At 39.1% G+C, this 22,975-nt stretch overlaps 1 protein-coding gene across 1 annotated transcript in view; it reads right to left on the bottom strand.

Annotated features, from left to right (window-relative positions):
- Window positions 1-22,975, bottom strand: part of LOC102799087 (protein kinase C epsilon type-like) — a 106,450-nt gene that overhangs the window by 25,404 nt on the left and 58,071 nt on the right. Inside the window, exon 11 of the mRNA XM_006783506.2 lies at window positions 1,143-1,297. Within this exon, the coding sequence (XP_006783569.2) occupies window positions 1,143-1,297 (155 nt within the window). The remainder of the gene's footprint in view (window positions 1-1,142; window positions 1,298-22,975) is intronic.

Raw genomic sequence — 22,975 nt, 5'->3', positions numbered from 1 at the left:
AAAGAGGTTTTTAATCTCAATGGGATCTTCCTGGTTAAATAAAGGTTAATAAATAAATAAATAAATAATACTTACTGGAACACACTTCTACATACAGGGGTGGATGCAGCTACCAGCATCACCATCACTGGCTAATAAATCATGCAATAACTGACTCTACAATAAATAAATTGTTGTTGCTAAAGTGTTTAGAAAATGTTCAGGACAAACTGTATAAAGTTTGCAGTTGTTGATTCTCCATTCATTCTCGGACTTTAAGCATTGCAGTGCTGATGTACCAACTTCGGACAAATGCTAGTGCCTTAGCCAAGGGCAATGACAAAATAATAGTAGCAAGGTAAAGCAGATTAAGCATGGTGACAGCATGCAAACTGCACAGAAGAGATGTTATGCGGCATTTTTGTCAAATTAAATGGTTACCTAGCACCGTATAAATTTGAAAAGGACTGGTTCTTGCCCCAAAGCCACTATCAATAAACAGATAAAACTACATTTGGCACAGAGGAAAAATATTACTTTAACAAGACTTTATGTTTTTTAATTACTGTGCTGCATATGTATTAAAGCAAAGCAATAGTTGTAAAGTATTTGGTCATGTGTGTTTTCCACCTTGGAAACTCAAAAGTACATATTTAAAGGTTCTTAAATATATTTTCAAACCTACCACTCCACCTTTTATGGTTCATGCATTCAGAAACGTTCAAACCAGCAGAATGATGTGCAGCCACTGAGCAGTTTGACAACAAAGTTCACAAATTACGTGCTCAGTGATTCTGTGAATCACCCACCTCTGAATGACTGTCCAAACAATGGAAACATGTTATGTGTTGTTAAAACATGGGCGCTCTGACACCTACTCAGACCAATGTACATTTCAGGAAAGGAAAGCTTTGCTGCAGTTTTCTTCATTCTTTGATTTTTTTCAGAAATTCTCTTATGTCTCCTGTTAATCGAACAAGCAGCATGTGCACGCTTCGCAATCACAATTAAAGAAGGGCGAGTTAAAAGGCTAAAACTAAAATATGTCCTGAAAGAGGACTGGTGTGCTAAACACTGCTACACCCGCTAAAATGTGGTAATACACCATGAAAAGAAAAAGATCGCATGGTTGCCTGCTGACCATTTAAACACATCACGGTTACCTGTAAATGACTCCGTGTCGGTGCAGGAACATCAGGGCAGATGTGACCTCGGCGGCGTAAAAACGAGATCGTGCCTCATCGAACTTCCTCGATCGCTGGATCTGAAACATCAGGTCTCCTCCATTAACATATTCCATCACAAAGAACAAGCGGTCCTGCGGGAAGACAGTGAAAAACAACTTTATTCAGTAACTGTGGAAATATTTCAATTCGAAAATGGCAAAAATATCAACATAACTCACTGATGTTGGTAATTTTGTGATGAAACATGGCAATAACAGAGCAGCACTTCCTCTTTTAAGATCCTTGATTTTAAGCTAGTGCTTTTACATTTATCCATTAACAATAAATAATTTAAACTCATAAATCATATGCAGTCATTAAAACAAAATACATTTTATACACTTGCTTTTGAATATTTTCAAAACTTTAGATTATATGAGTTTTGGAAACTAAGCAGAAATCGTTTACAGTTAACTGTTAAATCTTCTGTTACATCTTTTTTGGAAACTTAAAAGGAACCAATTATTCTTTTCTTTATATTCTGTCTAATGAAAACCATTAAACTGGTGGATGTTCATTTTAAATATGTTTCAAACGTTTCAAATAATGAGGTCGGTGTATGTACGAAGAACCGCTGTAAGCCAAAAGTTCCATTTTCAAACCGTTTTTCTGCTCTTGATTCTATATCTGTCATGAATCGCTGTGCGGCAGGCAGGAGTTGGACCCAAAATGCAGACACTCAGGCACGAGGTTTAAACACAAAGAACTCAGCTTTATTTGCTGGCAGGAGAAAGGCATACAAAGTAAACTAAACTGGAAACTCAAACTAAACTCACAAACTAAACTCACAAGGGAGACACAGGGAGATCCACACAGCAAGAGGGACGACGCGACACTGACTCAGAGAAACACAGGGTTTAAATACACTGGGATGTAACGAGGGGAATGAGACACAGAAGGAGAGCACAGCTGGGAGAAATCAGAACTGACGAGACAGGGAGCAAAGTAGGATACACTCACATGAGACACAGACCTTCAAAGTAAAACAGGAAGACGCAAACTAGACTAGGGGAGACAGAGCAACTAAGAAACACAGACAATACCAACAACAAAGAGACACAGAGGGCAGCTACTAAATACTCAGAGAACTAAACAGAATACAAGAAAACCAAACAAAGACACTACACTAAAGAATAAGCTGGGACAACAAAGTGAACTAAGAACATAATACAAAAAACTCAGAGGCACAAGAAACTCAAAACACTGGGTCACTGACCCAGGACCGTGACAATATCAAGCCTCTTCAAATGGCGGCCCGCGGGCCACATGCGGCCCAGAAGCAACCTCCGAGTGGCCTAGCAATATTCCACCCACAATGCACCGTGTTGTAAACATATCAAGCTATCGCTTCACCGTTGCCTTCGGATTGCACTGACATCTTATGAGCTAAAAGTTGCTGCAATTGTTCAGAAAAGAAAATGTCACTTCTCCCATTAATAATGTCAGGGTAACTATAGCCCACATATCAACATAATGTGGAATGTCTAACAAAGCCATGCCTAATTCCAGGGGTTGATATAAAACAAAACTGTATTACCTCAGTGTGCAGCAGTAAATGTTGTATTCTGTGTTACTGCTATTTGTGCACTGATAGCTTTGATAGGATTGACTGTTCTATTTTAATTGTGTTAAATGCACTTTAAGATGTGTCTAGGTCACATATATATTGAAAGGGAACTTTCAAAATGTTTTTTTTATTTTATTGGAGTTTGTGGTGTGCATTTGTGAGATGTCACCAGATTTAAAAGGGACAAAATGAATAAACATTACTTGTTTTTCAATACGTTTCTGTTGGTTTGAAATTTATCACGATATGCTGCTTAATGGCTGCTAAAAAATATCTGGCCCAGATAAATTCCTTGTTTTGAAAATCAGGCCCAACCAACTTTTTAGTTGAATAGCCATGTTCTATATGATATCCTGGAGTCTCTCATGATCGTCACAGGTACACCGCTCTGGCTCGCACAGCAGCCCCGCCCACCAGCTGTTCAAACATTCAGTTTTTCACAATTTTTTCATATCACATCTGCCTAAATCAAGACATTAGAAGAAAACAATAAATGGAACACGAACTGTTTATTAATCAGAGAGAAAATCTTAGTTGTAAATTTAACTCATTTTTAAAAACACAAGACACTTTGGATTTTGTCTCAAATTTCCCCGAGTAGAGAAAGAAAAACAATACAGATCGCTATGTGACAACCACTAATTGTCCCTACTTCCATAGAACCCCTTCCTGTGATACACACACTTACAGAGGCGAAAAAACAACACACACACTGCTGTAGACCACGCCCTCTGAGCTCTATTCTCTTGGTAATGAAAATGGGCTCCGTGGGGAAACAAACGGCCTCCTTCCTGAATTCCAGCTCGCTTTCTCATATAGGAAATAAGAGAGAGAGAGAGTATGTGCAGTGAGGGTGCTGTGATATAAACAGCTGGGTATATAAGAAACAAGGAGGAGCCCGTCAGAGCCATTGTGTGAGGCCTCAGGGTTCACATCGTTAGCTGTTAAGGTGACACAGAGCTACAGATCTGAAGCTTCTGTGTTTCCACCACATTAAAGGAGACCCCCGGCTGTGAGGCGTATATAGGATTTGTAAAGAGCGACAAAGACTGAATCTGAGACACAGGAAGTATGTAAACAGAATATGTGCATATGTCCATTTATCCCGTAAACTCTCTAGAACAAAGACAAATGCATTTCTATGTGTGCGTTTCATTACATTGAGAGCAAACAAAGTTCTGTTTCTTGCATGTACCTAAAACTGTGGAGCTAGCTGCACAAACAACCGCAGTTTCCTCTCCAATGCAATTAGCTGTGAATGGGTTTAGGCATGACCTTTATTTTTAATTTGCATGACAATGATTGTGCATGTTCTACCCTTTGTTATTTAAAAAAGACAACAGAGAAGAAGAAGTCGAAATTTTGTGATTGTCTCGCACCCACTGAGTTCTCCTTATTAGCATTGGAACAGTGATTAAGCACGAACATACAGCATCTGCTGCATTAACTCATCAGATGCACGTCAAACCTGTCGCCTGCTGGATATTTGGGGCATGTTTACTTAAACTGTCTGTATGTTTGGCCATAATGGAGTGTTGAGTTGCTGATCCTGAACTAGTGAAAAATTCTGAAGGTAGTCGTCACTCTAAAAGAAAGACACATCTTGATTTGTTGTTTCGAACATTTCAAAAAGCCGGAACATTTTTCTAATACCTTAAAAAAGCAGTTGGTCTTGGTTTAGAGTTATAGTCCCGGAATAGACAGCGAGTGTGACACAATCGACCTGTCAGGTGCAGCTCAGTCTTTGCAGGTTTGTAAGCGACTGTAAATGTCTAATGGACTAAAGTAAACAAATACATAAGGACAACAGACATTTATGAGAGCATCATTAAGCCAGAGAATTGAAAAAGTTTATGGCATAAAAAAGACTCTTGTTTCTTAAATCTAAAATTAGAGTTTTCAGTTTTTTTGACCACTTTGCCCCAGTTTTCCCAACCCACTTTACAGATGAGGACATAATTATTAGCCTCCAAGTATTTCCCAAGTGATGTTAAATAGAGCACAGAATTTTAACACAGCTTTTCCAAACATCCTGGTTTTATTTTGGATGCTTACATTTGCACAGAAGCAAAATGAATCTGAGAAAAATCTAAAACTACCAGCGTCAAAATGATTAGGCCCTGTGATACTAATAGACAGTTATGTTGTAGTGCAATCATTTGTTGTAGTCTCACATCCTTCTCTCCCGAGTACTCCCAGACTATTTTTCTTTGGCGAATCTTTCAAACTTCTCTAGATTTGCTGGTCTTCCTGCATAGACGTTGATCTTCAGTTCACCTCAAAAATTTCACTGGGATTCAAGTCGGGGCTTCGTGCAGGCCAGTCAGTAACCTTCATATTGGTCTTTTGGAGGTAGATTTTCTGCCAGGTTCGTTCTGTACTGTGTGGCTCTCTTTGAATTTCTCAATGATTCTTCCCACTTGAGTTTTAGACACTTGGAAACACTGTGGTAACTTCAATTCAATTAAAAATGTTGGAAATTTATAAAACAGTGCACAGATTTATTTCTCTTCTGATAGCAATATTAACCAGTTATGGCAATTCCATTGCAGCTCAAACAAAACAACAGTCTGTCACCAACTGTATGCTTCCTTTCTACAGATATACATTAACCTTCCTCTGGTTCCCCTTTTTTAAAATAAAAAATACAAATAATTTATATTTCAAGTGCTAAGCTTCCCAAAGGTGAGGGTCATTGCTAGATGGAGAAACTACCTGTTTCTCAAACTTTTATCTTGATCACAACTTTTGACTTTCCACAGTTAACCCTTTAAAGCCGGTTGGAGCGGACACGCTCCATTTTGCGTAACTATTTTTAAATCCCGGGAGCACTGCAACCACGTAAGCTAGCGCAATAATTTTTTTTGCATATGAAACCGGAGGAGTTGCACTTACATCGTATGCCATCAGCTTGTCCTCGGTCACAGTTTCCTTCCACATATAGCTTTGCAAAAACTGCATAAAAAGCACTTGCAGCAACAAAAACATAATATTCCAGAAACACGCTTTGCCGATCCAATCAGCTGTTTGAAACACTTCCTACGTCCATCAGCGTGAACTATCACATGTCCGCCATGACCTGCCCGAAACCGGAAGTGACGTCATTTTGCGGAAATTTAGTTTTTCACCATTGGGGCCTTATGAGCCTATACTGGTGTTTTTAAAAGTTATGTTTGACTTTATGACTTTCTGTGTCGTTTCTGGGATGCTTAGGACTCATATTGCACTGCTGGAAATAGTTTATTTTAATGCATATGCTGTTTTTTTTGCAAATTTGCATTATAATATTTATTTTCATTTTTCCTGCAGTGTATGAAAACTAGTGTATTTCAAAAATAAAACTATGAAGACACTTAAAATAAATTTCCTGTGGTGGGAAACTATTTTGTGCAACTTTTTTGTATTTACAGTTTTGAGGGATAAGCCTCTTAAATTTCTCTAACTAGAAATATATGTTAAAAAAACAAAAACGATTTTCCATTTTTTTGTAGTTTATTGCACTTTTTTGCAATTTATGTAATTACTATGCACTTAATGCAGACATATTATTAAAATTTAGGCTATAATGGTTGTATTGATGTATATCAACTTGAAATGCTCCCAAAAATGGCTCCACAGCATGTAAAAATATAATATAAGCTCTGGCGGACTTGGTTCTATGGTAGGTGTTAAAGGGTTAAATGGGGAAAAATGGGGAACAAAAAAATCAGTACCCATTAATGAACCTGCTTGTGCCAATCCCAGTGCCGTACACCATCATTTCTTCCTGTTAAAAGGGAGTTTTCCTTCCCATTGTGGCCCATTGCTTGCTCATTAGGGAATCATACGATTATTAGGTGTTCTTTCTAATCTTGTAGCGTCTTATGATGTAAAGTGCCTTGCGCTGACATATACTGTAAATTTGTGCTATATTTTATTAAAAGCTGAACTGAAATATATTTAACTGAATGCAGTTACAGAGCTTCAAAGACTTGATTGTTCTTTAATGAGAGTCGCTGAATCTAGACGACGAGGAAGTCCAATTTTGTTCGGATGCAAAAATTGTACATTAGCAGGTATTTTGCAGATGACTGCGAACTTTTCTTCTTCTCATATACAGATACTTCATAAGACCATTTTAACCCTTTCATGCATGAATTATGACAACCTCAATCAGGACTTTTTTTTTCTTAAACATTTTTATTCATCTTTAGGCATGAAAAAAAGATTTTTGAACTTCATTTTTTTAAACATGAGTTTTTTACATATCTGAATTATGAATTTGGTATGGAGGGACACATCACTGTCCAATGTACTGGTTGATGTGCAAGTATACCATCAACACTGGCACAAATACAAGAAAACAGCCTTTGAATAGCCACTGTAGTCCACTGTAGTGACCACTATGTGTGAAAGGGTTAATGTGCTATCATTATTTCCAGTAGGCAGGTTAGTATAACAGATACGATGGAAATCATTCGACTTCAAAACATTTTGCAGTTGTGTAGCAACTATATGAAGGCTACAAGAGATAAAATATTACGCTCTATATGAAATATGTCAACGCTTATCATATCTAAGGGTATGATAAGGGTACCAGATGTTGGTAGATATTATGGTCTGCTGACCTGCTGAGATTGCGGTTTAAATGATTAAATTGGATATAGACTTAATTTAACAGCATTTGAAAATCATGTCTTCTTAGCTTACCAACCTCTGTCCCTATGTAGACGTTATACCTTATTTTGTGTTGTGTAGAACTGCCTAACAAGTCTAAAACTGATTGTAAACAGGTACAGTGGGTATATGTTACTATACTAATCCCTTTTTAATCCTTTTTAACTGCCATGAAATCAGGATTGCTACTTTTTTTAGGGACCTTCCATAATGAAGCATTATACTGTCTGTAGTGTATTGTTGCTTTTCTTTAGTTGGATCGGAACTGATTAAAAAAATTAATTTGGCCATTCACAAAAACATGTCACATTCATGCCATGTATATTTAAAGCCAACCTTGGGCTCTTTTCTCCCCTCTGTTATCAGTTTAAAGAGGCCTCAAAATTTCGTGTTACATAAGTGGCCGATAGTCCACCTCAGAGAGAATTTCTTCCCTCCCTCCACTCCTCCTGAAAGCGACTTTAAACAGGATGTTGAAATAGTTTGTTTAAATGTACCCAAAGTCCCAGCTGGTCCCACCCAATCAAACATGAATAAACATTTCCTGACTGTAATTACAAATGTACAGATACTGGCTTCCCATTTCTGACACACGGGCGCGCACACACCTACACACACACACACACACACACACACACACACACACACACACACACACACACACACACACACACACAGACAGAGACAAAGTCAGGGCATATTTTAGAGGCACACGGCCAGACGATTCACTACATACTACATAATGCTGACAATAACGTCTTGATGGTTATCCGACGATTTTGTGTGTGTGTTTCTAAAGTTTGTGTGTATGAGCCCTCTTGGTGCCAGCCGGCTGTTAAACAAGTCTTAACTTGAATCTCATTGCATCTTATATAAGCCCAAACCATTACCTCATACCCTCTGTACTGTGACCACACAGTCAATCACACACACACACACACACACAGACAAACATTTATATATTAGGGCTGTCAGCGTTAATCTCGTTAAAATGACGCTACGCCAAAACTGCATTAACGCAGCAAATCATCATTCAGATCTGGCGTTTGGAACTATTTTGGTTTTCATGTGACGTATGACCCTGATGGTAAGCGCGTCATGGACTAAAGTAAAACAGTATGTCAGCTGTGCCACGCAATGCTCAATTACATGGGTGGGAACTAGTGTGTTAGCGCAGTTAGCTCGTTAACGTGTTGACGCCGTCCAGCCCCACACACGGGGCGATCCGCGGTAGCTCGTTAACAGAGATTTGCCGTGTTGTGGCGTTAACGTCATTTCAGATTAACGCTGACAGCACTAGTGGGAACACAACGAATATGACTGCACATTTACTCCGACATCATCCTAGTGCAAAGACAAGTGGAAGCAGACAAAAACAACAAGCACGCATGCTACAAATTTTACCCGAGTCATTTAGACAGCCGTTAGCACATGATTCTCCTTATGGGGACCTGATATGTTTAATATGCTGCTGAGAATATAGCCCAGAAGAAGCGTATAGTATAGCTTTTATTTTGGAAAGAGACATTTCTCTGTAATAAATTCTCTTTTCCAAAGATGAGGGATTTCTTGATCAGATAGATTTTTTTTATTCATTATTTTGTTGTTTCAGCAACATTAAATTTAAAAACTGTACTTTTGAGTTAAAATATATATTTATAATTTTAAAAAATGACAAATTAAAAAGGCATGAACATTTTTTGTATCGAAAATAAATAAATAAATATATATATATATATATATATATATATATATATCAAAGAAAGGAAGAAAAAGAAGTAAATTGTGTGCAGCATAGATGAGTTTTTCTGTATTTGTTTATTAAATTGCAATAATTTTGATGTGCTCACATTGCCCTTAAAACTGAGATCTAATTATAGAAATGTTAGATAAGATGTGTTCATCTGCTGAATTACTTTCCACCACTCCAGTTGTTGAAATGTTAGCTGTAACGCACTGCTTCTCCTCTCCTGAAAATATGAACGGCTGACATGAAGCTAAAATAAACACTTTCATCAAAGTCAGTCAAAAACGGGGAACAAAAAAACAACAAGTGGGGTTTGAACTTTTGTCCGTGCACGAACAAAAAAACTCAATTGCTGCCCCATTTTCCTCGGAACATTATGAGCCATTACCGTTTGGCTGCTGGTCATTACCACACAGAGGCAACCAGTAAAGATTCACTTGGTGATTTCATTCAACAGAATCTGGGTCCTGAGTTTGTTTTGTAACTTTGAGGAGTGACTTTCACTCCAGATGTGACAACGACTCTTCAGAAAAACTTTGATTCATACTTTTATTTCCCTTTTTATTTTATTTATGTGTTTTTCGCAGATGTTGACTTGAAGAGAAGAGCTGGACTTTCTTTTCTCTTTGCAAAAGGAAATAATTGTAATTGGAGGACAGAGCGTACTCTGTGTGTGTGGCCACTGAACCTGTTTTTGCTTTCAAAAATTCTGCATTCTAATCAGTTAAACATATTAAACCCTAATGTGTTTATAAGTAGAAACATCATTCCTGCATTCTTGGCTTTGCCTTGAGTCTGTATAATCTTCAATTTAATTTGTTCCTCATATTTATCAATCACTGCATGTATAAACACACAACAGCAGTAATACAGGGCAATGCATAATGCAGTAAGGGTTTCATACATATATTTTTTTACGCAAATGGAAGTTAAAGTTGACAAATGTTGATTCTTTTAGATGTCTGTTGTATTTCAAATGTCCTTCTACTATCCAATGTTATTAAAAGCTACCAATAGCAGAAATTAAATATGGTGAGATGTACATTTAATAAGCTGTGGCTTAAGGTGGATATATTTATACATTTTTCTGGCTCTGGCACAAAAATACAACATCCAGAAATCAGTAATTAACTCAATCATACGAACAAATGTTGGCAGCAATTTAGAGTTTTGGAAGCAGCCTATAGATGATGTGTCTCCATGGACAGACCGTAGACTGTATATAAAAGACGGTCATAGTCATCCACTACTTTGGCATTTCAGCCACAACTATGTCAGTGTTTCCAACACATGCTAAATATATATAATGGCAGATAACAAGATAAAAAAACAGAGCCATAAAATACACACTTTGCTCATTTTAAAATTGTGGACATTGCATAGTTTGTATGGTACTGTGTGGTGTATGGTATTGCTCTTAAAAAAGCTTATATATTCCAGGCTCAAACTGAGAAACAGAGAGACGTGCACTAAAACATAGCTCAATTTATTTTCTATTTTCCACTAATTGGACCATAATTTTTTTATTTATTTTTTTTTAGAAAAACCTGAGATACTATATCAAAAAAGTAATTTTCTTACAGACTTTTTATAGAATCTGACTTTTTCTCCCCCTGCTGGCCATTAGGAAGAATGCAAGTTTAAGCCACTTTAGTTTTTGGTGCATATATGTAAAAAATAATGTCAATAACTATATTAAAAAAAATGTCATGATAAACTAAAGACAAACTTTATAACAAAAGAAAATCTTATATAAGATCAAAATCAAAATTGATTTATATTAATCCTTTCTGACCTGCCACCTCTACCACCGTTAGGTTTAGGTAAGTAAACATCAAGTCTGAGGTCTAAGGAATGCATTATGTAAAGGTTTCAAGTATAAAATTACATGTTTGTCTATGCCTGAACTGCAACCCAAGAACAGCAAACATACCTCAACTAATGACTGTAGTTTTGTAAAGAACAAGGCTGACACATATTTGGCCGGGCAACCTGAATGTTGTGCCTGTGTGTGTTTATTGTTCTCACACACTAGTTAGATACTTGGTGTGGGCTGCTGGTTCTCCCTCAGAATATCTTCTTACTCCTTGTTCCCATAATAAATAAATGAATGAATGACAAGAAAAACTTGTTTTTCATTGGTCAAAAGAGAAAAAAAGGAGGTAAGTAGTTGACTGTGATTCATTTAATGAGAAACAGACTTCCAGGAATGTCAGGTGACTATAAAAGGTCGATCAGGTGAACTGTGCACCGTGTGTGTTTTGTGTGATTTTGAACTGGACAAAGAGGTAGATGATTCTGTGTGTGAAGGTTTTTTCTGTCTCTAAGCAACAAAAAAGTGCAGTGAGGATAATGTTCATCCATACATGTGTGAGCACTCCCTGCACATCTTCAATGTGTGGACAGAGTGAGAACGTGTCAGCAGCACATCAGGAGGAAAAGAGGAGGATGGAGGGAACAAGTGGCAAAATAGGGATGTTAGGATAACTGGAAAACAGAAGAGAGTGGGACGTATGAAGCCAAATATGTACTTTGATGGGTCGGCACAATAGTGCAAAAGTTCGCCTCACGCTGAGAAGGTTCACCTGTTGGTTCTCCTGTTTGCTCATGTTTTTTCTTGGTTTCCTTGAACGCTCAAAGATATTAAACTGTATTTATGGCTCCCTCTGCCTTCTCTAGGAGTAGGACCAACGCAAAAGCTGAGGACACAAACCTGTGCGCAGGCCTGTACAAGCAAAAAATGTGTTGCCCAACAACCATGGGGATGGATGCTACATTAAGGCCAAATTCTGACTGGCTGCAAAGTCAAATGAACCCAAGTACACATCAAAAATCATCTCAAGTTACTTTATGTACTAAAGTAATCATCGTACAACATCAGAGCGTCCCAATCAGGAAGAACAGCTACAACAGAGGAAGTGATTACCAGCAACATGGCGAGAAGAAAACACATTAGGTGACGGTCTGGTGCAGAGGTCTTGAGATAAAGTTTTCTCAACTTCAAAGCAAGCAACTAATGCAACTACCAATGAGAGTGAAGGACACTGTTGACAGACATATGGCAGGGTAGTATATACATTGGAGGGTTACCTAGGCAACCGGAGCCTGGACTGTGCTTTAGTGACCAACCAACAACTACATCTCTGTGTGGATGGCCCTTTAGGAGAGGCAGCCATCTGTTGCAACCAGTCACAGAGTGAAGGGCAAAAAAATATAGAAAACAGGAGTACCAAGAAACCAAAAAGGGCAAAAAGTATGAAACATAAACTGAGGAAGAGACAGAAGATGATATTTAATGAAAAAATCTTTACCTACATTAGTCCACTACGACAAAAAACCCTATGATGGGCTGGTGAGGCTGAACCCTTCTGCCCAGCTAGGCTAGGCCGCAGCTGCCTTCCACCCTAGTCAGATAAGTAGTTAAAAAATGGATGGGTGAAGACGCGATTGTAATAACAGCACTGTCAATGTTACCAGTGCTTTCCTCTTTTCATTTGAAAATGTGCAAAAATGGTGCCAGTCAAATCTGTTGTGCAAAGAAAGGAGCAGCATGACACTGCTGACATCGGGTTAATGGTTGTCAGAGATGCTTTTTTAACCCCACTGCAACTCTCAAAAAGCTCTTTGGGGAAAAGAGGACAGGACAAAATGCTCTCATTTTAAAGGTTGCACAAGAAGTGCAAGAACACACACACACACACATCCAAATAATTTGTACTGATGAGGTGATAAACACAGAGCTGGCATCAGGCTGCTGGTTGTTACTACTGATCCGTCTATTAAAAAGCTAATTTGCCCAGAAGAAACGCTCAGAAGACATCTTCTATTCACATAATAGTGTCACAGTGACTTGTAAAGGGTCTAACTATCACCCAGCTTTCTTGAACACCACTGAAGATTTGTCATAATGATAAGAAGTAGACTATTCCTGGAACATATCCACCCAGATCCAAACATATCCACCCAGACTGGCTGTCTGGGTGGATATGTTTGAAGTTTTTCTTGTGAGTGTTTACATTCAGTCTAAGGTGAAGAGATGGGGTCAGTTCAAGGGTGTCAAAAACAGGCCTTGCAACTTACATTTGTATTGTGTAACATCAGGTGCTGGTCTTAGTTTATATTTAATATCTAATCTAAATGCAAATTATGCTCTAGTTCACCATCTACATCTCACATGACATTAAAGACTGCAAACACATCTTTAGCTTTAACTTAGCTTAGCTGCAAGAAAGGTTCAAATTTCACAATAAAATAAGTTTGCTATTACCACAAATAGCTACTAGGTTGTCTGTATTTAGATATTATGACTGTCCACATAAAAGCACATGTAGATGTAGATATTGCACCCCCAACGTCATGCACACAACGTTATTTGCAGGTCAGGTCACTGCTAAACCACAGGTAGGTTTAGGTTTAGGCTGCATTTTAGCAAAACAAGCATAGCTTCAAAAGCAAAAAGATCTTATCTTTCAATCAAAGTCTCTGAGGTACAGTTTGGCCTTGCAATTCTTCAATTACTAAATTATGTATAAATTCCATATAAAGGGGAAGATATGACCCCAGCCATAACCCTGACACAAAGCCTATGATGAAGTTAAAGTGAATAATGTCCTGTGTTACCTGAGCCACAGGGGGCAGCGTTCAGCTGAACTGTGCACAACACTGCTGCTGAAGAGTTTGAGAAAAGTGTCGGCAGTGACAAAAAGGACATCCGCTGTGTCGTGACAGGTTAAAGTCCTCAAAAGCAGAGCTTATAAGCATGAATTAGTAAGTCTAGTACATCCTAAGTAGTGGTAGTAGGAGTGCTAATGAGCTCGATGCTCAGCTGAGACGTGGTGTCACACATAAATGACCAAAGCAAGGTTGCAAGATTGATATCTATCAAACTGCTTTATCCATTATTACTGCAAAAGCAAAGGTGGTCACTTTACATACAATAGGACAAAAAATTGATAACTCCAAATAATTTTCATGTCGCCACATGTGAATGTCAATAGTTGCAGATATAACAGATGTTAAAAAGTAAGACACATGAGTTGAGTTTGACTGATTTTCATCTCTGCTCTCAGTCTTCTAAACCTCAGTCTGTGTCTGTTATTCTCTGGCTGTCTTCATCTCTATTCGTCCTTCCATCGTTCTGTGTCAGTCCATCTGTCGCTCTCTGTCCTAAGCACCGAACAACAAAGGTTCATTAATGTACCTGCCTGGTTTCTGGCCATCCCTGCTTCCTCTGATCTTTCCCTCTTAGAGTTCATTAAAAAAAACACTCACTCTCCACTGCAATCTAACCGGCTCTTTACATCACAGCTACTTTTTCCCCCCTTTAAACCAATCCGTTTCAACGTCTGCTTCTCTTTATGTAATCTTTCCTTCACTTTGGCAAAAAGAAAACAACAACACAAATACCACCAGCCATCTTGTTATCACAAATACTGAAAAAAGACTTTTTCACGTCTTCCCCTCATCATCTCGAGTTTGCTCTCCTCGCCATCTGCATTTCCTCATCCTCTCCTTCTCTGACTTCACTTCTCAGCCTCACAGTGTATCGAGCAGAACGAGGCCTTGGCGCTACTGTTGTATAATGTTATTTACATTTCTCGGCAGTAATTAGGCCGATAGGGGAACGGTTGTGATCCCACAGTCGATTAAGAAGAACGAGGAGGGCGGGGCGGTTGTAGGTAGAACATAGGTCACACAAAGTACAAAGACTTTTTTAGACATAGTGATGTCACCATGAACTCAGTGCCTCCATCGGGTTTTGGGATATCTTATAATGTAGTCAGAAGTTTAAAATCAAATTGAATAAAAATGCATAATGTAAAAATCGACCGCAATAATTATCAAAATAGATTTAGACAAATAATATAATAAAATAACTTAAAAAAAATAGTAAAATAACAAAAATAAATCATCCAAATGATAGTTTTCTCAAATTTTGGAATTACTCACATTTATATAAAATGAATCAATACAAGCACTAAATTAAAAAAAATCCTATAAATATTATAAATCAAAGAAAATGGATTTTACAGTTATCACTTTAGAAAAAAAAAAATTTCAAATTAGCACAATCTCTCTTAGACAGACACACAAACACTTGCATAACCACGTCCATGTATTCATCACCAAAGATTATGCACGACACAACATGTCTGGACAGGCTTGTGTACCGGAGGCCTGCAGGTAGAGGCCACTGAAGCATCCCGCGAGTTAAAGGGACAGACCTGGTTACTGAGGTGAGATAAGAGTTTTTTTCGGGGTTCTTTAAAAAAATCATAATTATTATTTTAAAGTGGAGTAATGCTTCTAGCTTTGTATAACTGTGCTGCACTTACAGCCACACAGTGGTAATACCCACCATGTTAGTGTAGATGCTTATAAGTAACATTGCATTCACATTTGTCTTTCTTTAAATATAGGAATTAATTTACAGGACAATAAATAACTGTTTTTTGTTTAGAGTTAATTCACATATCCACATAACACTGCATTCTAAAATAAGTGCGCACATTTTAGTTTACACTGTTATGTATGATTAATCTTTTGTTTTCTGAGTTACCTTAGTTGCAGCTGTTCCAGTCCCTTGATTAAGGAGCCAAGAGGTGGAAAAGGGGCGGAGCAAGCTTTAAAGGAAGACTGCAAATTGGTTCATGCCATAACTCGGGACCATGGGGGGGAATTGGAGTTCATTATGTTTGGTTTAGTTAGGTTTTGTGTGTTTTACCCCTTCTCCTGTTTTTGTGGGCTGATCAGCCACTATTTAAGTTTCCCCTTTGTCTCATTAAGTTAGGTCCGTTTGTCTGAGTTATCAGTAGTGTTGTCAACTTTGAGTAGAGTTTTGTTATTTTGACCTCTTTTATGGGCCCAAGATTTTGATTCTTTTTCCATAATTTAACCAATTATGTTTGTTTTTTTTAGGTTAAATAAATAATTTTTTTGGACTTTAACCTGTGCCTAAGTTTCCTTCACTGCTCGGTCCATCACAATAACCTACAAGTAATTAGTAGGCTATATTAAAAGTAGCATCTGAAAAACCAAGGCATGGTTGTCATTTGGACAAGGGTGGATTGGAGATGAGTCAGGGCCTCAAGTTGAAGACTTCAAATATCTCAGGAACTTGTTAGAAGTCGGGAAGAGAGAAGATGGACTGAAGGCAGCGTATCAGCGCAAACAGTGTATCAGTGCGCTGTGGTGAAGAGAGAACTGACCATAAAGGGGAAGCTGTTGACTTACTGGTAGATCAATGTTCCTTCCCTCGCCTATGGCCATGAGTTTTGGGTACTGATCAAAAAAGTAAGATTGTGGATACAGGTGGTGAAGCTTTCTCCAAGAAAAAGGTTGAGAAGCTTGTGATTGGGGAAGTTTCAGAGGGAAGCTGCTATGTCTTTGCATAGTAAGAAGCCAGTTGATGTGGCTCAGGCCTTTGATTAACACACCTCCTGAACACATCCTTAGTGAGGCTGCAGGAGGTGGCTGAGTAGAGCGAGGTCTAGGCGCCTCGGCTTAAACTCCAAGTAGTGGAAAACAGACGGATGGTGAAAACACCACAAGAAACAGAAATCCTTCTGCAGACACTTGAAATGAATGTCAGAATCAATCTCTTGGATTAAATTCTTCAGTTTAAATCAGTGCCACATTGTATCGTCACGGTCAGACTAGCACACTGAGTCGATACAGATCAGCCCGGTGAACGGCTGAGTGGGACTGGCGTTTTGCAAGAGGCGAAGAGTGACACCGCTGCTGTGTCTGTGTCGTTGTATATGCAGCATGTACATGTGGGTTTGTTTACAGAGCATTCAGTGCGTGTTCTCAGAAGAGTGAGGTGGGAGGGTGAGGGGAAGTAGACGGGGTCAGTTGGGTGAGGCAGGTGATGAAGGTGGGGGTTACACAACATATGGGATACACATCACTGATAAGGATCAAAGCTGTTACATAAGAATTGCAGTCCCTTTGTCTCAATCAAGAACACAGTTTCAATAACCGCTGGTGTGTGTGTGCGCGTGTGTGTGTGTGCGCGCGCGCGTGTGCACGTAAGAAAAAAATAGGAAGAACAAAATAAAGACGAAATAATGCAAGACACAAATACGTTTTCTATCGTTCTCTCCGTCTCTGTCGACTCCACACACGTTTGTGTTCGCTTTGGAGGAAAATAACAGGAATAAATAAATTGAACAGGAAACGCCATCAATTAGTGTAAGACTTTCCAGAGCATTCAGAGAAAATAAATACAGATGCAGCTTGCAAAATATGCCTCCTCCCTGACATATCTGGCTCCCACTGGTCCCTTGCAGAATTATTGCAATGTGAAGTATAAGCAGAAGCAGGTGAAATAATCTCTTTACCAGTGTGTCATAATTCTCTTCCTTTCAAACATTTCTTTAATTGTCTACTTCTTCTAGATTTTTAACTATAAAGAAGGTGATTATGGTGACACTCATGAGGTCATGACCTTTTTTTTAATGTTTTGAAAGGAGGAAATGTCTTAAAAATAGTATTACCGTAATTGTACTTTTTGCACAAGTTTTGAACCCTGCGGCTTTTAGTCAGGTGCGGCTTTTCTATGGATTGTCCATGATTTTTGTGATATCGTAAGACGATTTGTTTTGTTTGTTCCGCTGTTCTCCGGCACTACATTGCCTGGCGGAAGGATCGGGGTTCAAGAGTGGTATGTTGGTCACATGTCCATCCGCCAGGCAACATAGTGCCGTACGAAGTAGCGCGAAAAACAAACTTCAAAGTAGCGCTACGCGTTCAGTGGGAGGCGTGGATGACGAGCGGCGATAAACTTGCGAAAAGCAAGTTATGCTCAACTCCACCGGTGGATTCTGACAGCGTGGAAAAGTGTGAAAACATCCACGATCACCAACGGATTTCGAAGGGCTGGACTGCTGCATGATGGAGATGAGGACAGCGCCACGGCCCTTCTGAGGGTGTTCGACTCTGACACTGACAACGAGGATTTGTTTGGTTTTGAAAGTGACAACGAAGGAGAGAAGCTGAGAGTGGATGACGAAGCCATCCTGAGCCTGTTCGTTTCCGACACTGGAGAAGAGGACTTTGGTGGTTTTAGTGCGCAGGAAGAAGAGAAAGATGGTGGTGAATGCCTGACTTTTCTTCTTGTTAAAGCCGTGTCACTGCACCTGAGCCTAAAAGGTAGGCCGAATCTATTTTTCTGGTATGCTGTAGGTTATTGTTATGTACTACATTTGTTACTCATTTATGAAGCACAGTACATGTTTCGTACTTGTAATTACCGCTACTTGTACATATACCTAAAAAGTTATGCAAATATGTACCCGTAACTTGTTTTTCAAAATATTAATAAAAGGGGTGTGTCTCCAAACAGCCATCTCTTTCCTGACAATTCCCTTTGTGCATATTCTCTTACATATGATAAGTCAACATTGAAACACCTGCGGCTTTTAGTCAGGTGCGGCTAATGTATGTACAAAACAGGATTTTCCCCTGATTTTAGCTTGTGCGGCTAATATTCGGGTGCGCTTTGTAGTCCGGGAAATACGGTATATGGATCACTGGCAGCAGCAAACACACCTTGAGAAGCGACTCGATTGATGGTCTGTTGACACAGAAAAGGAAAAGAACAAAGAAGCGCTGTTTTATCAAAGAAAGTTATTCCCGAAAGTGAGGTCATGTTGCTTTAAATGAGAAGGTTGAAGATTCTTTCACACTTCTGACTTTTTACTTTGATGTTAACCTAACTTTGAGGCACGAAACCTCCCCTGAACTTCGGTCCAGTGACGACAGCTGGACCAGATGACAAATCTCAAAGATGGTTGGTTTCAATTCTAGAGTGGAAACTTAACTGAAACTCTGAAAAATGTTGATTCTTTCCAGATCTCTTCAGAGATGATGACGGAAAGAATGGAAGAAAAACGATACCACGTGAAGATAAGGAAACTAGAAAGCAGCAAGAGAATAAATCCATGCATTTATTATTTATCCATCCACTTTTGCAGATAGGAAGCTACCTGCTGAACTGACAACAGTCGATATCAGAGGCACAACCTTCTATAAACTGAGGGTTCCACATAAGTAAAGTTCAGTGGTGTGGCATGATTGAAATATGAAATATAACAAACTGAGAAAAACTCGCATGCAGTGGAACCTGACCATTAGTGTGAATTATGTATATAATGTGTATGTATATCATTTTGACCCTGTGTGGATTAGAGAAAATTCTAAATATTGTCAAAGTTGTGCAAACGATTGTTTTATAAAACCATAAAAGTTAAATGCTATAGAATCATTCCACCCTGCAAAAATTACACACCCCCCAAAAAATCATAGAAAGCCTAAAATGACCATGACATCTATGGCCGTGACAAGTGTCTGTGAACTTGTGACCAGAGCAACACACATATGCAGTATGTGTATATTCCATTTCCTGTCAAAACATCATTTCCTGGAACATAATCTGAATTCTCAGAAGTGTTAGTACCTGTAAGAACTGCACAGCAAGTCTTCTAAAATAAATGCCTCATTTACAGCAGACCTATAGTGTACAGTGCATGTAGTGAACATATAGTGTAACTTTTTTAAAGATTGTTTTAACGACTGAAATATCTTCAAACGGCACCTTCAGGACCTTCAGCTGAACTCAAAGACGTTTTCACGCATTTAATCCCAGCATCTTATCTGACCTTTAATCTGTTTTGCATTTGCAGTTATCTCATACAACCGATTCCTGTCTATCTACATGAACATGAAATGGCTATTTTTCACTTTTAAGACGCAAAGGTCAGTAATGGATCAAATTATTTTGCCGATCACACCAGACACCAAAGTGTGAGAGATATGCATCATAGGCTTTTACGCTTTTATGGCTCCTGCGTGACCAGGCTGAACTCTGGATGCTGGTGGAAGCACTGGGATGGGACAGAGCCAGCAGGCTGTCTTTTCTCACATGTTGGACATGATGGGAAATTCTCTGCATCAGATGCATCCTCACTACTCAAAAGACTCTGGCTGTATCCTAATTCAGGGTCTGCAGCCTTAAAGGCCGCATTTTAAGGCCGATTACATCACCGCGACGCGACGAAGGCTGTCCCAATCCAAAGGCTGCTCGAAATGCGGCCCTCAAATGCGTCCTTCATTTCCCTGAATTTTAAAGACGTGGCGGTGTAGACTTCATGGCCCAACATATCCCAGAATGCATAGCGCGGCGGTGGGTGTGGATAATTTTGCCGAAAAAAAACAGCGGATGAGGGGCGGCCGAAGAGTAAACTTTAAGTAAGTACTGAATATTATGTCACTTATTTATGTGCAAATGTTTACTAACGAAGAACATTAAAACATTACTGTTGGCCACATGTCGGCAAAGTTATGTGACAATAGTGACGTTTGTACTAACTTGGTTTTACAGCCTTTACTTTAAAATATACGCCGTTCAATAGCTGAGCTTAATCTCACAGAGAATGATCAAAGCTCATGTAGACACAAACAAACAAATGAACAAAAGATTTTCTCCTTCATTTCTGTCAAACAAAGCTGTACGAAACGTTTCCAGCTGTTAGTATCATGGTTGCTAGGCAACCTGGGCAGCGCAACGGAGGCTAGACCGTCCCATTTCACAAGCCTCGCACTTCCGGCCTTAATGGTCTTTGAGTACGCGGCCCTTGTGGACTGTTAAGGCTGCGTACTTTAAGGCTGCAGACCCTGAATTGGGATACAGCCTCTGTTTGTTTCAAACAAGGGTCTGAACCAGCAACGTCAAACATGCAGACCTGAGAACAAAAGTGCACTGGATGGCTTTTTGAAAAGTGTGAAAAAAAGCAGAAAAGTCATTAATAACTCCAATTTTATAACTAAGTGCGCTGGTAGTATTGATGTGGGGTCACTAGTGTTGCTAAATAGCAGTGAAAATACATGCACATTTAAAGAAAAACTTCCAAATGTGAAGTTGCACGGGTCATAAATAAGCAGCACAGCAACTTTTGTAGATGTACTGTGATCCATAAATTTTAATGGCACTTTTTCAGAGTAGAAAAATAGAGATTTTTAAATAGAGATGTTTATCTTTCATCTGTTTGGTAAAACGATGGTTCATTAAAGGTGAACAATGGTTGGTCTAGACCATTTGAGGTCAAATTGAGCCAACTACAATGACTTTGACACCCTTGGTGTTAACTTTAAATGGTCTGGTAGAGCGTGCAGGAGGCAGAACACATGGCGTTCACTCACTCAGTGTAAATTCAATGCACAGCTGCCTCGGCTTTTCACACACGGGCATGATTAGACATTAAATTGTAATTCGCAGTAAAGAGGGATGGCAAAGAATTTATAAATCCAGCAGAACATTTGCCTTCTCGTACTCAGCTCCACCAGGCTGTGAAAGTGCACACATGAAGGCACATTGACACTGATGAGTGGTTTTAGCTATTTCAGGAAAGAGCTGAAGAGATGCTTTATTTGTAATAAAAAAATAAAGGTTTCAGCTTTTTTTCTTTTAAATAACAAAACCTCTCAAACGTTCATGCTTACCTCGCTGACTGTGTGTGCAGCTTGTGTAAAGCTAACACCTGAACCTCTTCAGGTTCAAGCTGATCAGAAAGAAGTTTGCACCTCAGCGAATTATGTGTCCTGCTCTCGTCTGCATTTTAGAAAGGACACACCTGGAAGTAGCTTTATCATAAATACACACGCTCTCACACATGTGCATGTACAAAGCCACTATATGGTTCCCGACAGGAACATTTATGTAATGCACAATAGACAAAACATACAGAGGTCTGAAAGGACTGCCCATGTAGGGGCGTCCCACCCACGGCTGCCCTTTGTGTGTCTGTCTGTCACAGCCAACTTAAAGTACTGATGGATAAAGACGCTAAAAGTGGAGATGATGAAAGCAGAGTAACCTGTGAACGAGGGAGGAAGAAGACTGAAGACTGGTGCTTCGCTGCTTTAGTGTTAAAGCTGCTTGAAAAGCTGCCTGTTTAACAGCACAGTTCATAAAATGTTGCATTCAGCAGATATAAAATATGACACCTGAAGACGATTTGATCCAAAACATAACGAGAAGTTGTGATGTGTTCTGAGAAGTGAATACAGAGCAGTTCTCTTATTATAGTTCTCGTATAGGTTGACTGTCTTGCTGTAGTTCTCAGTCTATTACTGCTCTGGATGTGTTTACAAACCTACACGGCATGCTTAGCTGTTAACACGTCCTCCTTTAGGGCCTATTTAACCCAAAATAATGAACCTAAAATACAACTAGGTCAAGGGGTGGACAGGTAATGGCCTTAGGCCGTTTTCACACATGAACTTCGAAGTCTGAGACGATCAAGTTGGGATATTTTCTCCACAAAGTCACTTAAATCCTAAATTTGAGCCACCTCTCATTCAAAATCATCTTCTCAGAGATGTCCAGGCAGCTTCCAACAATGAAGCGATTTTTGGAGCACGCTCCGGAGGTCCTGGCCTGGCACCTGTGATATCTCTGTGGACCTTAAACTTGCTAGCATCAATGTCTTTTTCAAACAGACAAGACTTTCATGTGGAAAATCGCTGCTGGTAATTTTTCATCATTTTGCTAGACCTACCACATTGTAAGGGAGGATTGAGGATTTGTTTTTACTTTTACAGGATTGTGCACTAAGAATTTGTACCCCAGGTTAAGTTGTTGGGGTGTTACTGCAGCATCCTGAGGGAGAACATTTAACAGCATGTCACAGTGCCATCTTGTGTCAGCACAGGGCACAATGATTATGCAACCCACATTCGCCTTTGATCTCTCACCCAGATATGCATCCCTGTGACTTTGTCCACTTTCTGAAAATAAAT

Source organism: Neolamprologus brichardi, chromosome 13, assembly GCF_056152115.1.
Source record: "Neolamprologus brichardi isolate AB-2024 chromosome 13, ASM5615211v1, whole genome shotgun sequence".
NCBI classification, from domain to species: domain Eukaryota; kingdom Metazoa; phylum Chordata; class Actinopteri; order Cichliformes; family Cichlidae; genus Neolamprologus; species Neolamprologus brichardi.
The sequence above is the reverse complement of the archived record's forward strand: the minus strand, read 5'-3'. Positions and strand labels throughout refer to the sequence as shown.